We start from the raw sequence: 15,624 nt of genomic DNA on the forward strand, positions 1-15,624 counted from the left end.
TATTACTTTACCCTAGTCCTGTTTTTTAAAGTGCATGAGGTCTTTGAAATACAGCAGCCGTATGCATTATTTTTTATTCTTGCCATCACCATGATGAAGTGTTTAGACTGAGGTGCAGAAATGTTAAGCAATTTTTCCAAAGTCACACAGTTGATATACAGTGGACCTGGGATTAAAATCTCAGCAGGTCTGGCAGCTCTGGTGGCTTAGCGGTTTAGTGCTACCTTCGGCCCGGGGTGTGATCATGGAGACCCTGGATCCGGGTCCGCATTGGGCTCTCTGCATGGAGCCTGCCTCTCCCTCTGCCTGTGTCTCAACCTCTCTCTGTGTGACTCTCATGAATAGATAAATAAAAAAAAAATCTTTAAAAAAATCTCAGCAGGTCTTAACCACTATTTTGTATCTTCTCTTTCTAGACATAATAATATAGGAACCTTAGTTCTGTATTTAGCCATGTTGTAACTAGTAGAGAAGGCCAGTGGTGTCCAAGCCACAGCTGTGGGAAGTAGTGACTTCTTCCTCTTTGTTAAGCAGCTTGTATAAAAATAAAATTCAGCAATATTGACATACTTAGGAGCAGGCTCTAAGCAACTAAACTAACCAGAAAACATAAGGTCAGACTGTCAATAAGATAGCAGCAACCTTGTGACAACAACCTTGATTATCTAACTAAGGTTTTCATAAATCCCTAAACCAGAGACATGTTTACGTGGTGACCAATGAAGATTCATAATCACCTAACTAAGAGCTGTCTTAAATGTGAGTTTTGTGTTAACTCATTTCATTGTGGTTTTGCAGAACCAGTACAGTTGGCTGCTGGGTTTGGTACTCTACCTGCGAACCCCTGGTTTCACAAGGCATCTAACTTCTGATGAAGGATGAAAGAGGAAGAAGAGGGGGTTTCTAAGCAACAAGTAGAGGCCAAGACAATACCAAAGCACCATCTGTACTTAAGTGTATTACACTTAACAGTCACTGTTAAGTGACACCCTTCCTAAAATAGTAGGGTGGCATTGTAATAAATAGAATTACTGAAGAAAATAGTGGAAATCTAATGCTGTTTCTTTACATATGAATTCATGTTTTTAGCAGATGAATTTTTAAGAATATATCTTTGGTGGCAAATTCTCTATAAATTGCAGATCTGCTCTATTTCTCTGTGTTCTTTTGAGGTCACCACACATAGGATAAGCTGTGTGAGAAGGAAGGTTCTAAGAGAAAGCATCTAAACCTGAGAAGAGTCACATTTCAATAACCTAATGGTTTCTTATCCAGGGGAAGCATGTTCAGGTTTTGCTTTTGATCCGTTTGATGTTCTATGCAAATGAACCCTTGGCCTAGATTTATTTTTTTCACAAACATTTCATCCTTTTAGTCTTTCCTATAGGGTCAGGGATACTTTTCTGCCTTGGTCAAACATGTGATAGCAGAGAATTGATGGCCAAGCTTAGCTGTGCCAAGCATTGGCTATACCAGAGAGACACTCATTATCCTGGGCATGAAGGGACATTTGTCTCTACCTTTTAGAAGCTGTCTTTCACAATATTGTTAGGTGACCAAGAATAAGAATTAGATTGTATAATTGTACACCTGAAACTAATATAACGCTGTATGTTAGCTATACTGGAATTAAAAAAAATAAAAAAAGAATTAGATTGTACTTATGAGTGAGAGAGAGAGAAAGTCCATTAAAAGCCTATGAGGAAGTAGGCTTGAAAATAAAGAGATTCAAACTCATTCAAATTCAAACTCATTTCAAACTCATTTCTGGAAGAATCTAGGAGCCTAGATTCTTGAAATAGCCAAAAGAACTCAGGGAGAAATCACAACCCACAGAACAAGCCATTAAGAGTTTATGGCTGCCTTGTTTTGCAAAGAAATGTTATTTGGGTCCCTGACTACTTTTTTTTTTTAAACTCTATCATCAAGTAAAGTTTAATTCCAGGAGTACAAGAATGGTATTATATCAAGACATTGATTAAAACATAGACCCTGATTACTTTAACAGTGGTTAAAAGCAGTAATCAATGTATATTAAATCATATTTAAGAAGGAAGTGTTGTTTTTAATTTTTACAAAAAACACTATATTAAAATTAAAACTTGAAAATCACTCTATACCATACACAAAAAGACTTACCTGAAAATTTAAATGAAGAAGAATCTATACATAAAGACCCAGTTTTGCCTTTTAGCTTCTGATATAAAGTGGTTTCAATCCTATCTCGAAATTTTGCTGCAGTATTTTTAAAACAGGATTTAAACTTCAGCACAGCATGTATTATCACTTTCCCTTGGGCTCGGCTGCAGAATAGAAACAGACAAATAAATTATAATTTTATTACTGGAGCCTTGATCATTCTTAATGGAGTCATTTTATAATTTTGCTAAGCAGAGCTCCTGGCAGCTATTCCACTCTCGGGGGGTAGAAATGGCACTTTATGTCCATGGTGAACAGTAAAGAGAGTGTGATTTAGACTCAGAGGAGCTGTGTTTGTATTCTAGATTCACCATCTGCTAACTCCTTGACTACAGCAGGTGGTTGGCATTCTTTGTACTTCAGCAAATTTCTTCATCTCTGTAATGGGGATAATATTATTTACTGGGTTATTGTACACACCATATAAATTAATGTACATGGAGGTATTTTGTAAATGTCAGTGCTGTGCAAAAAATTTATTAGTATAAGTATATCTATGTATAATAAATCCATGATGTCTCTAAGAGCATAGGGCCAATAGCACATAACAGAATGAAACTTAACAGGTGAAATGAAAGAATCATTTATTATCTTGGTTTTCTTGTGTGTATGTGTGTGTTTTCATTTGTTTTGCTTTTAAAGATTTTATTTATTTATTCATGAGAAATACAGAGAGAGGCAGAGACACAGGCAGAGGGAGAAGCAGGCTCCTCTCAGGGAGCCTGATGTGGGACTCGATCCCAGGATTCAGGGATCATGCCCTGAGCCTAAGGCAGATGCTCAACTGCTGAGCTACCCAGGCATCCCCTGGTTTTTGTTTTTTGTTTTTATTTTTGTTTTGGTGGAGGCACAGTTTGCAAGAGTGGGCCAGTTTCTCTCTCATCTGTTGGAAATCATGACTGAGCAAACACCTTAGACTGGATTTATTTTATTTGTAATTCTGACTTGAAGATTCAAGTGTACTATCCAGAAATTTTAAGAGGGGTTAACTATTTCTGACTTGATGAGATATCTATTCTGCTCTATTCTATGTTTCTGTACTTCCTCCCTTCTTCCCAGGCATTTCTCTATATTTATGCATCTGAAAATCCACAACAACCTCTGAGTATGTGACTCAAGAGAGATCTTGAAAACATCCACTTGCAAACCTTCATAATACCCGTGAACAAAAACAGAAGCCATGGCTAAGATCCAAGATTTTCTAAGTAATTGCAAAGCTTTATTATTTTAATAATATTTTTCCAGGGTAATTCTAGGTAATGGATTAGCTAAGTTTTATATAACCTTTTATTATTTTATGTTTTAGGACATACGTACACCAGATGCTCCTCCTCTAAGCACTATACATGTATTCTTTTTATTTCCTAGGTACCGTACTCAGCATTTAGTAGTTATATGTCAATTTACTAAGTATTCTCACCTCTTCTGCTTTTACGCAGGTGCAATGCTAGTATTTTCTTATGTTATTTATAGAGACAAACCCTTTACTTCTCATGGAATAGACAAGGCATATTGTATTGCTCTGTTGATTTTAAAGATTTTGTCAAACCATAGATGTCACTCTGAACTTTTCTCCTGGATGGGATAACAATCTAAAAATAAACTAAATACAACATATGGATTCTTAATCTGACATCATCAGAATCATATGACCCTCTTTTACACTGAAATCATGAACTAAAAGTTATTTTAATATTACCTTCTCTTGACTCATAAAATAATCTTTAGTTTTATATGACAAATGCATCTAATTCTTTTCCATTGGCAGTTTTCCTTTCCATTCTTGAAGTTTCAGTTCAGCCATTCAGTCAGTCATTCACTTAACAAATGTGTATTAGTCCAGGCAATATAGCAGACAGCATTCTAGGTACCAGAGCTACATCCACTACCAGCATATAAGAGCCCAAGGTGCCTGCTCTCATGCTAGTAAGAGAAACAGATAAACAAGAAAATGAAGGTATAAAATAACCTTCAATGTGTGTTCTATGAAGAAGACAGCAATGACTTGAAGGTTGGAGGTGGCAATATTATAGACAGCTTCAGGGAAGGATTCTTTTTTTTTCAAACGTTTGTTTAAATTTAATTTGCCAACATATAGTATAACACCCCATGCTCATCCCATCAAGTGCCCTCCTCAGTGCCCATCACCCAGTTACCCCAAACCCTCACCCACCTCTCCTTCCACAACCCTTTGTTTGTTTCCCAGAGTTAGGAGTCTCTCATGGCTTGTCTTCCTCTCTAATTTTTCCCCACTCAGTTTCCCTCCTTCAGTGAAGGCCTCTTTGAAGTGAGGTCCCAATGACAAGGAGTGAGTCGTGAGAACTGAGGGAGAAAAATCCCAGAAAGAAGGAATAGCAAGTACAAAGGCCTTGACCAAGTCAGACTTAATACTGTTACCACTTGGGGATTTGGGTCTTGTATTGCCAGATCTTTTTACTTTTCAACACATTCTGAGAATTATGTCTTTTATGTAATATTTCCCAACTTCTACATTAATTAATTAATTAATTAATTAATTTTTAGATTTTATTTATTTATTTGAGATAGTGAAAGAGCAAGCACAAGCTTGGGGAGGAGAGGCAGGCGAAAGGGGGAAGCAGACTCCCCACTGAGTGGGGAGGCCAATATGGGGCTCAATTCCATGACCCTGAGATCATGACCTGAGCTAAAGGCAGATGTTTGACTGAGCCACCCAGGCACCCCCCAACCTTTACATTTAATCCACGAGTCTTTAAGCTAGATTTGGCTACCTATTAGTTTGCTCCCCCCAGACCAGATATTCTGTATATGGCTTTCTTATCTTCTCCATTTTTTTCCTATATTGAAATAATCTCCTGACTTTATATTTGTCTTCTGACCTTGTGCCTTCAAATAAAAACCAAAACTTTATATTTGTCTTGTGACCTTGTGCCTTCAAATAAAAAACAAACCCATGCAACCTTTACCTGAAACTCATAATCAATCAGAATTGGTTCTGGTTAAATAATTTTCCAAAAGATCTTGAATATCTTTTTTTTTTTTTTTACATTTGAAAATGCTAGTGCTTTTGAAGCCTCAAACTAAAATTTATTTCATCCTTTGAATTTATACCAAGTGAAGATGAGGCATGAAGTGAACAGAATTTTCTGCTCTGTGCTTCTTGGGTGATTTTACATACCTTACTTGGACAACATGAGATTTAACATACTGTCTTCTCAGTTTGGATCCATGAAATGTTTCATTTATCTGTTCAAAAGTAAAATGAATGGTGACTTATGGTTTTTTTTTTAACTTTTAATTTTTCATTGTGGAGAACTCCAAATATACACAATGGCAAAAGAAAGAGTATGGTGAACCCCATGAACCCATCATTCAGCTTCACCAGTTATCATTAAATGGCTAAACCGGCTTTATTTTATTACTACTGGCATCCTAAGAATTAAAGAAACCCTTAATATCATTGAATATTTCGAAGTTTGAGAAGAGAAAAAAGAGATAGGGGAAAAATAATAAACAGTGAGAGAAAATGGTTCTGAATTAAAAATCATTATTCACATATGCCCACTGAGAAAAATACAGGATTAAGAACTCTAAAGCAAGATAAAAATCAGAATTCAAATCTCAATAGAGGAAAAAATGCAGAGAGGAAATAGTGGTGAACAATGAAACCTGAGGAGGGGGTGTGTTCAATGCAATGAATATATAATTTCAATGCTTGCAGTGGAAGCAACCTACTTTAAGAAACATCCTACCTAGTAAGAGTTTAGAGCATCAGATACTATCTCAGCAAAACCTAATCACTAGAAATAGAAGTGGGGGAGGGAAGAGGAAATAAAAACGTTAAAAAGCCTTTTCAAGAGTAAAGAATGAGAAGAGGAGAGGACAGAAGTGACAGTCATTAAAAGCCTCTTCTAAGGTTAGGGCTTAGGTAAGAGAAATAACTAACATTTGATGGGGCTAATAATTTCTGTAATACTAGTGGAAAAATAAATGCATCCAATTTTGAGTTCCAGAAAAAATAACTAATAACTAAGTATGTTGAAATTTCCAAGAAGAAAAAATACAATGAAAAACAATTTAAGCCAGCCATAAATAAGGAAAAGAAAGCAAAAACGTAAAATAAATTATTTACTTAAAGGAAACTGCAGAAATAAAATCAAGTATCCTACTTGTTACAATTGATGGGAATAGGTAATCTATCAGGTTGCATTTGAAAACAAAACCTCGGTATCTGTTATTTATTTATTTATTTAGTTATTTTTTATAAAGATTTTATTCATTTATTCATGAGAGACACAGAAACACAGGCAGAAACAGGCTCCCTGTGGGGAATCTGATGCAGGACTCGATCCCAGGACCCCTGGATCACGACCTGAACTGAAGGCAGATGCTCAACCACTGAGCCACCCAGGCATCCCAGTATCTGTTATTTAAAAGGATCATATGTGTAAATAAAGCAATGAAAGATTGTTGGAGATGAAGCTGTGGGAAGGAAATACTATCCCATTAATTGAAACCCAGTAATGGAATCCAAAAGTATATCCTAGAATATAACATTTATGTTATATAACAAGGATGGCATTTTAATTATTGGGATAGGCTGGATTATTTAATAAGTGGTATCAGGTCACCTTAACCTAAACTACTTCAATATGGATAAAGACTTAAAAGTGGGGTGCAAAAACTTCCTAGGAAATGGAATACACTTCTTTTAGGAACTGTGCAAACCATTTCAATCATTTGAACTTAGCCAAAAGGCCAAGAAGCGATGAAACCATCTCAATCAAAACAGAAAATTTAGAAAATCAAAAATACTGATTTGAAGGGGCACCTGCACCCTGATGTTGATAGTAGTATTATCAACAATAGCCAAATTGTGGAAAGAGCCCAAGTGTCCATCAATTGATAAATGGATAAAGAAGATGTGGTATATATATACTGTGCAATATTAGTCAGCCACCAAAAGAATAAAATCTTGCTATTTGCAACAACATGGATGGAGCTACAGTGCATTATGCTACTATGTTAGTCAGAGAAAGACAAATACGGTATGATTTCACTCATGTGAATTTAAGAAACAAAATAGATGAAGATAAGAGAAGGAGGAAAAAAGAGAGAAGCAAACCATCAGAGACTCTTAACTATAGAGAAAAAACCTGAGGATTGATGGAGGAGAGGTGGGTGGAAGGATGGCTTAAACGTACGATCAGTATTAAGGAGGGCACTTGTTTTGAGCACTGGTTGTTATACGTTAGTGATGAATCACTATATTCTACTCCTCAAACCAATATTACACTATATGTTAACTAACTAGAATTTAAGCGAAAATTTGAAAAAAAAAGTTTTAAAAAACAGTATACAATATTTATACTGAGTAATTAATTATATTAGGACTATAATAATTATATAATTTTTATATTATAGTAGGACTATAATTTCATTAAAAAATGAAGCTCATTTTTAATTTTTTTTACTGGAGTTCAATTTGCCAACATTTAGCATAACACCCAGCGCTCATCCCGCCAAGTGCCCCCCTCAGTGCCCATCACCCAGTCCCCCCAATCCTCCGCCCACCTCCCTTTCCACTACCCCTTGTTCATATCCCAGAGTTAGGTGTCTCTTATGTTTTGTCACCCTCACTGATATTTCCACTCATTTTCTCTCCTTTCCCTTTATTCCCTTTCACTAATTTTTATATTCCCCAAATGAATGAGACCATATAATGTTTGTTCTTTTCCAATTGACTTATTTCACTCAGCATAATACCTTCCAGTTCCCTCCATGTCGAAGCAAATGGTGGGTATTTGTCGTTTCTAATGGCTGAGGAATATTCCATTGTATACATAAACCACAGCTTCTTTATCCATCATCTTTCGATGGACACCGAGGCTCCTTCCACAGTTTGGCTACTGTGGACATTGCTGCTATAAACATCAGGGTGAAGGTGTTCTGGCATTTCACTGGATCTGTATCTTTGGGGTAAATCCCCAGCAGTGCAATTGCTGGGTCATAGGGCAGATCTATTTTTAACTCTTTGAGGAACCTCCACACAGTTTTCCAGAGTTTTCCACACAGCCATTTCCAGAACTGGCTGCATCAGTTCACATTCCCACCAACAGTGCAAGAGGGGTCCCCTTTCTCCACATCCTCTCCAACATTTATTGTTTCCTGTCTTGTTAATTTTCACCATTCTCACTCTTGTGAGGTGGCATCTCAATGTGGTTTTGACTTGTATTTCCCTGATGACAAGTGATATGGAACATTTTCTCATGTGCTTGTTGGCCATGCCAATGTCTTCCTCTGTGAAATTTCTGTTCATGTCTTTTGCCCATTTCATGATTGGATTGTTTGTTTCTTTGTTGTTGAGTTTAATAAGTTCTTTATAGATCTTGGATACTAGCCCTTTATCTGATATGATCTTCTCAATAGATGCAGAGAAAGCATTTGACAAAATACAGCATCCATTCCTGATCAAAACTCTTCAGAGTGTAGGGATAGAGGAAACATTCCTCAGCATCTTAAAAGCCATCTACGAAAAGCCCACAGCAAATATCATTCTCAATGGGGAAAGAGAATGGGAGCCTTTCCCCTATGATCAGGAACATGACAGGGATGTCCACTCTCACCACGGCTATTCAACATAGTTCCAGAAGTCCTAGCCTCAGCAATCAGGCAACAAAAAGAAATAAAAGGCATTCAAATTGGCAAAGAAGAAGTCAAACTCTTCCGCTTTGCGGATGACATGATACTGTACATAGAAAACCCAAAAGCCTCCACCCCAATATTGCTAGAACTCATACAGCAATTTGACAGTGTGCCAGGATACAAAATCAATGCCCAGAAATCAGTGTCATTTCTATACACTGAGACTGAAGAAAGAGAAATTAAGGAGTCAATCCCATTTACAATTGCACTGAAAAGCATAAGATACCTAGGAATAAACCTAAGCAAAGACGTAAAAGATCTATACCCTAAAAACTACAGAACACTTCTGAAAGAAATTGAGGAAGACACAAAGAGATGGAAAAATATTCCATGCTCATGGATTGGAAGAATTAATATTGTGAAAATGTCTATGCTACCCAGGGCAATGTACATGTTCAATGCAATCCCTATCAAAATACCATGGACTTTCTTCAGAGAGTTGGAATAAATCATCTTAAGATTTGTGTTGAATACCAATAAAAAATAAATTTATAAAAAATTTGTGTGGAATCAGAAAAGACCCCAAATAGCCAGGGGAATATTAAAAAAGAAAACCAGAGCTGGGGGCATCACAATGCCAGATTTCAGGTTGTACTACAAAGCTGTGGACATCAAGACAGTGTGGTACTGGCACAAAAACAGACACATAGATCAGTGGAACAGAATAGAGAATTCAGAAATGGACCCTCAACTTTATGGTCAACTAATATTCGACAAAGCAGGAAAGACTGGAAAAAGACAGTCTCTTCAATAAAAGGTGCTGGGAAAATTGGACATCTACATTAGAAGAATGAAACTAGACCATTCTCTTACACCATACACAAAGATAAACTCAAAATGGATGAAAGATCTAAATGTGAGACAAGAATCCATCAAAATCCTAGAGGAGAACACAGGCAACACCCTTTTTGAACTTGGCCACAGCAACCTCTTGCAAGATACATCCATGAAGGCAAGAGAAATAAAAGCAAAAATGAATTATTGGGACTTAATCAAAATAAAAAGCTTCTGCACAGCAAAAGAAACAGTCAACAAAACTAAAAGACAACCTACAGAATGGGAGAATATATTTGCAAAAATGAAGCTTATTGTTTGAAATGAAAAAAATAATAAAGTAGACATAAGACCATCTAAACAGTGACATGTAAAAAGCACATTTGGAAAGATATTTTCATGCAAATAGGAGTATTAACATCTGTAATTTACAGAGATTTTTACAAATTGGCAAGGATAAGACTACTGGAATAATGAGGCAAAGGATGTGAATGGGAAATTCACACATGAGAAAGTCCAAATGGCCACCATGCAGAGAAATAGACCTTCAATCTCACTACTGGTCAGTGAAATTCGAATTAAAGTAACAATGATATACATTTATCAGATTAATACAAAGTAAAAAGTGTATTTTTTGCACCTGTTGCTGGTGTAGATGTGAAGAGTAAGCAAATATGTGACTGGTAGATGTGTGAATTATTTCAACTTTAGAAAACAATCTGGCAACATTTCTTAAAATAGTCATTTGATGAAGAAATCTTAGTCTATACACCTATCAAATATGTGTAAGTATATGGTTGCATGTAAGAGGATTTGTTTTGCAATGTTGGTTATATTAGTCAAAACCTAGAAACAAAATAAATGCCTGTAAGTAGGGGGAGGGTGAAGTATATTATGCTACATCTACACCAAAGAATAGTATGCATTCATTGACAAGAATAGATTATACCTTTATATTGACTTGGAGGGATTTCGATGAGATACTGCTGAGGAAAACAAATAAGTTTTATAAAATTGTGTGTAAGGAACTGTCTATGAAAACTTTCAGACTAACGTAGATTTTCTGAAGATCAATAAAAATAACTATGTCACAAAAAGGAGAAGAAAATATTTCTAGAAAGCAATTGGAGGCACTTTTCTAAAAATTTCCAGTTCCAGTTCTGATTTATCTAATTTTAGCATAGTAACAGTTTGGCATTGTTTAACATTCATTTTTAATTAATATTTATACAAATCATCCACATATTTAAAATTCTGTCTTTCAAATTGGTTCACAAATATATAGGAAAATGTTTTTGGTGGTATTGTTATATTATTAAATTATGCTGTTAAATGTATAACAAAGGATTATAAGATGACGTGTTGTTATAATGGCAGGAAAATACTACTTCCACATGACAGATACACCAAAAAATGGATGCCATAGAGATAGAACGTTTGCTAGATAGGTGCTCTCAGATGTGTAGTGAAAGTTGGGTCTATGGTTCTTTCTGCCTTTTAACAGTAACCACCCTCCCCCTATGACTACAGACATCCCGAATATCCAGTATTTCATTCTTCTATTCTTGTTTCTCAACTGTAGAAAAGAAAACTAGCACATCAGTAATTTTGTTAGTTATATTTATATCATTTGAAATATGAATAATAGCTCTGTAATGTTGGTTACATTTTTTTTTGTAAACCCTGCATCTTCTTAATTTCTTCATGGCTGAAGACTTAGTGTACAATCATTTAATACATTAGATATTATTTTGTTTTAAAAATAGCTTAGAGAGTATGGTAATATGGAATTTAGGACCATTGCTGGTATTTTGGTTTTCTGATATGTTTTCAGGGGCATAAAATTGCATGAACACTGACAATTTTTACTCAAACTAAAATATTGTTAACCTATATTGGATGGAACAGGAGTCCTTAATGTTACCCTTCATTTTATTACCTTTAAAAATTATATTTTTCTAATCCTGATTAATTCTATAGATAACCTGTCATTTGAAAGGCTGCCCCAAAAAAAGAATATGCATAAAGGTGCATATGCCTATATCAGGTTCAGGTTAACTCAGTGGAAAATTTATTTGACAGATGACCTGGTTATGTAGTGACCAAAGATGCCTCCTGCTCTTGGACACTGTGATAAGTGGTTTGATATATGAGCTTGACTGGCTTGTTTGGTATGGGTAATTTTAATACTCTATCCATATCAGATATAATTTTGGTCATCTATAATACAATGCATTATATGTGAAAACCATATAGAGTTTGTTTAAACATTTTTCAATATTTGACTGGCCATGTGAAATTGATGTAATCCGAAATGCGCTCAAGATTTTACATTTGCATGGTCTTTTGCATAGGACAGAAAAATCATAAAGAAGGTGGAAGCAAACTTTCAGTGTGACCCTGAGTAAGTTAACCTTTTAGGACCTTAGTCTCCTCCTATGGAAAATGGGAATATTGTAAGGATTAAAAAAAAATAACATACAAAGTACTTAGAGCAGTACTGATCATTAATAAAGCTAATTATTATTGTTAAGGTCTCATTTCACTTGAATTTTTAGAATTTCTATTCACTGTAATTGAGCATCATATCTGCTGTAGAGCTACAAAAAATAAGAAATGGCATAGAGATTTCTTCTTGAGTTGCCCACTGGAAAACCACATGTCTAAAATATGAAAATGTTCCCTATGAAGGCCTAACCTGTGTAGTTAAAAGCAGCATCTTTCTTTATCCAGTTTATTTCTTCTTTTTAGAGTCAGTCATCATAAGAATTATTTAATGGAAACCAGAAGAAGAACAGTGTATTATAATAATGATTAATAGGCAAGTTTCATGAATGATTCACAACTCCATTTGGTGATCGTATACCAAAGGAGTACTTATAAATACTTGTACTTATGAATGCTGTGGACATGGTGATAATCATAACACACAGAGCATCATAAGTGAAAACAGGCATGTAAAAGCAGGACTTTAACACATGTAGAGGAAAAAGTATGAGAAATACCTGGTAGCTGTTTTAATATAGTTGTGTTAAAACTGGGAATGAGGACTGCTAAAGGAGCCTGGAACTAGGTGTCAGGATTGGTGCTAATTGACCAATACGATGTGATAATTGATAAAACCAATCATTTTAGAATATTAATTTTGAGGTAAACATTGGTTAATTCATTTGAATGAATTGATCTAAATTTATAGATGAAAAGATGATTTTCTTAGTTTGGGTATATTTGGAATTATTTTGAAGTTATATATTAACTATTATGTTTATGATTTATTAAGAATGTTAATGATGCTCTTGTTTTAGATATTTTTAGGCTATTATATTTTAAGGGATTACAGAATAACAGGACTTTTGCTAAGATTATGACATATTTCATCTTATGTGATGCTTACTACAATCCTATGATATAGATATATATATATAGCTTAAGGTTATATAGCTGGTAAATGGCTAAACTTAGAATTGAACAAGGACTCTGGGTCCAAGGCCTGTTCTTAACCATTGTGTTCCCTAGCTCCCTTGTCATTTCCTTTTTATCATAAAACTAAACTAAAGGTGGGGATTGTCTTCCTCCATTTTCTATATGCTACTTTTAGCATACCATGATTTTTAAAGACTGAATTTATTATAAACTTGGAGATAGAGGGATATGATGGAAAGACTATAAGCTTTAATCCGATCGACCTGGATCTGAAGTTGTCCTGTTAGGAATCTGCTCAAGGAAATGGAAGATGGATGATGCCACCACTGCTCTCAGCAGGATTTAGTTTGGTTGGTAAAGTTACTTGAGCTAATTAGAGTATATCTACAATAAAGGAAGATTATGTCTAAGGGGCAGTCAAGACTTTTCATTAGGTTTTTAGTCTGCTAAAGGTGAACTTAAAGCACACTCTTAAGTAGACATTTAAAACTTGATAAAGATCTTTATTTTGGGCAATATGTCCTTTTCTACATTGGACATTCTTCTTCCTTGAAGGACTCCTTAGTTTAGGAACAGAAACTGCATGACTTTCATCAGGTATCTTGGAGGTAGGATATATTTTATTTATTTAATTTATTAATGCATTAGAAATATTCATGTCTGTAATGTGACAGGCATTTCTTAGGTGTTCTCTCATATTTAGATATGTCCCTCTTGCATTTTTTTTTCCTGGTCATGTTTTCTAACTAACTTTCTGAAAGTGCTGACTATCTTAATCGAGAACTTGAAAGGTGATTGTTGAGTTTCTGGCACTTCTAGAAACATAACATTTAAAAGGGCTATGCACAGAAAAAAAATGTCAACTTACCAAAGACACTATCTTTTTGTTTAGATCCATATATTCTTGTGAATACGGTTTTTCAAATTTGCTGTCATAGTCAATGTTATTGACTTTAAAGCTGATGTGGTGGTAGAAAGGCGTCTTCTCTGGAAAGGAGGGAAAAGAAAAAAAAACAGTTATCAATTCATTCATTTTGTGACTATTTTCATTCTTAAGAGGATCATGTGAAATATAAAATTCTAATGAAATTGCAGATAACTCAACATTTCAATAGTCTTTATTCCTAGTGATTTTTTTTAATTTATGATAGTCACACACACACACACACACACACACACACACAGAGAGAGAGAGAGAGAGAGAGAGAGAGAAGCAGAGACATAGACAGAGGGAGAAGCAGGCTCCATACACTGGGAGCCCGACGTGGGATTCGATCCCGGGTCTCCAGTATCATGCCCTGGGCCAAAGGCAGGCGCCAAACCCCTGTGCCACCCAGGGATCCCCTATTCCTAGTGATTGTTAAACTGACTTTGACAGAGCAATGTTTATTAAATTATAAACTCACCCGAAGGTGTATTTGGAATTTTTAATGTAAAATTTGAATGTGTCAGATTTCAAATTTGGGCCATCTGAAGGCAGATATTAAAGTATAGATAATTATCTTAGGTTTTGTGATCATTACAGTTACATTTAGGAAAATCAGTAGGGTCCTAGTTTTTTTTTTTAGGGTCCTAGGTTTTATCATTTATGAAACACCTAGGAAATGAAAATGAATAAAAGAGAAAGTATAATGAAGCATGACTTGTGAGTACTGCAAATTAAGTAAATAGAATAAAAAGAGAAACTTAAAAATGTACAAAAGTAAAGCAAAGGAAAAAGTTGAGTGTTAAGCTGAACTCTTCTATTTTAATACATCAAATATAGTAGAAATTGTTTTTCTTGCAATTTTTCTCAGATCCTGTTGTACCTTTCCATTCTAGAGATTAGAGAACATGATGAGAGGAGAAAGAGAGGGAGAAAGAGAGCCAGAGTGTGAGCAAGCTCAAACTCTTTCAAGCAATAGAAAAGAAGAAGAAGAAGAAGAAGAAGAAGAAGAAGAAGAAGAAGAAGAAGAAGAAGAAGAAGAAGAAGAAGAAGAAGAAGAAGAAGAAGAAGAAGAAGAAGAAGAAGAAGAAGAAGAAGAAGAAGAAGAAGAAGAAGAAGAAGAAGAAGAAGAAGAAGAAGAAGAATGAGGAGGAGGAGGGGGGAAGGGGAAGGAGAGAAGGAGGGGAGGAGGAGGAGGAGGAGGAGGAGGAGGAGGAAGAGGGAATACTTTCAAACTCATTTTGTGGAGTCAACATTACTCTCATACCAAAGTCAGGTAAGGACACTACATAAAAAGAAGATATAGATCAATATCCCTGATGAATATGGGTGCAAAAATCCTCAACAAAATACTAGCAAACTGAATTTAAGAATACATTGAAAAGATCATACACCATGATCAAATGGGATTTATCCTTGGGATGCTAGGATAGTTCAATATACACAAATCAATAAATGTGATATACCACATTAATAGAAGAAAAATAAAAATCATGATACTCCGATGGATACAGAAAAAGCATTTGACAAAATACAACAGTATTTAATGTCATAAAAACATTCAACACACAGGGTCTAGAAGAAACAAATCTCAACATGATAAAAGCCATATATGCCAA

At 35.2% G+C, this 15,624-nt stretch overlaps 1 protein-coding gene across 1 annotated transcript in view; it reads right to left on the minus strand.

Moving 5' to 3' along the window:
- LOC121474207 (transmembrane protease serine 11C-like) overlaps positions 1–15,624 on the minus strand; it is a 54,647-nt gene that overhangs the window by 26,051 nt on the left and 12,972 nt on the right. Inside the window, exons 3-5 of the mRNA XM_041727115.1 lie at positions 13,949–14,067; positions 5,357–5,424; positions 2,140–2,303 (exon numbers count right to left, since the gene is read on the minus strand). Coding sequence (XP_041583049.1) covers positions 2,140–2,303; positions 5,357–5,424; positions 13,949–14,067 — 351 coding nt within the window. The remainder of the gene's footprint in view (positions 1–2,139; positions 2,304–5,356; positions 5,425–13,948; positions 14,068–15,624) is intronic.

This window comes from Vulpes lagopus, chromosome 12 (assembly GCF_018345385.1).
Source record: "Vulpes lagopus strain Blue_001 chromosome 12, ASM1834538v1, whole genome shotgun sequence".
Taxonomy (NCBI): Eukaryota; Metazoa; Chordata; class Mammalia; order Carnivora; family Canidae; genus Vulpes; species Vulpes lagopus.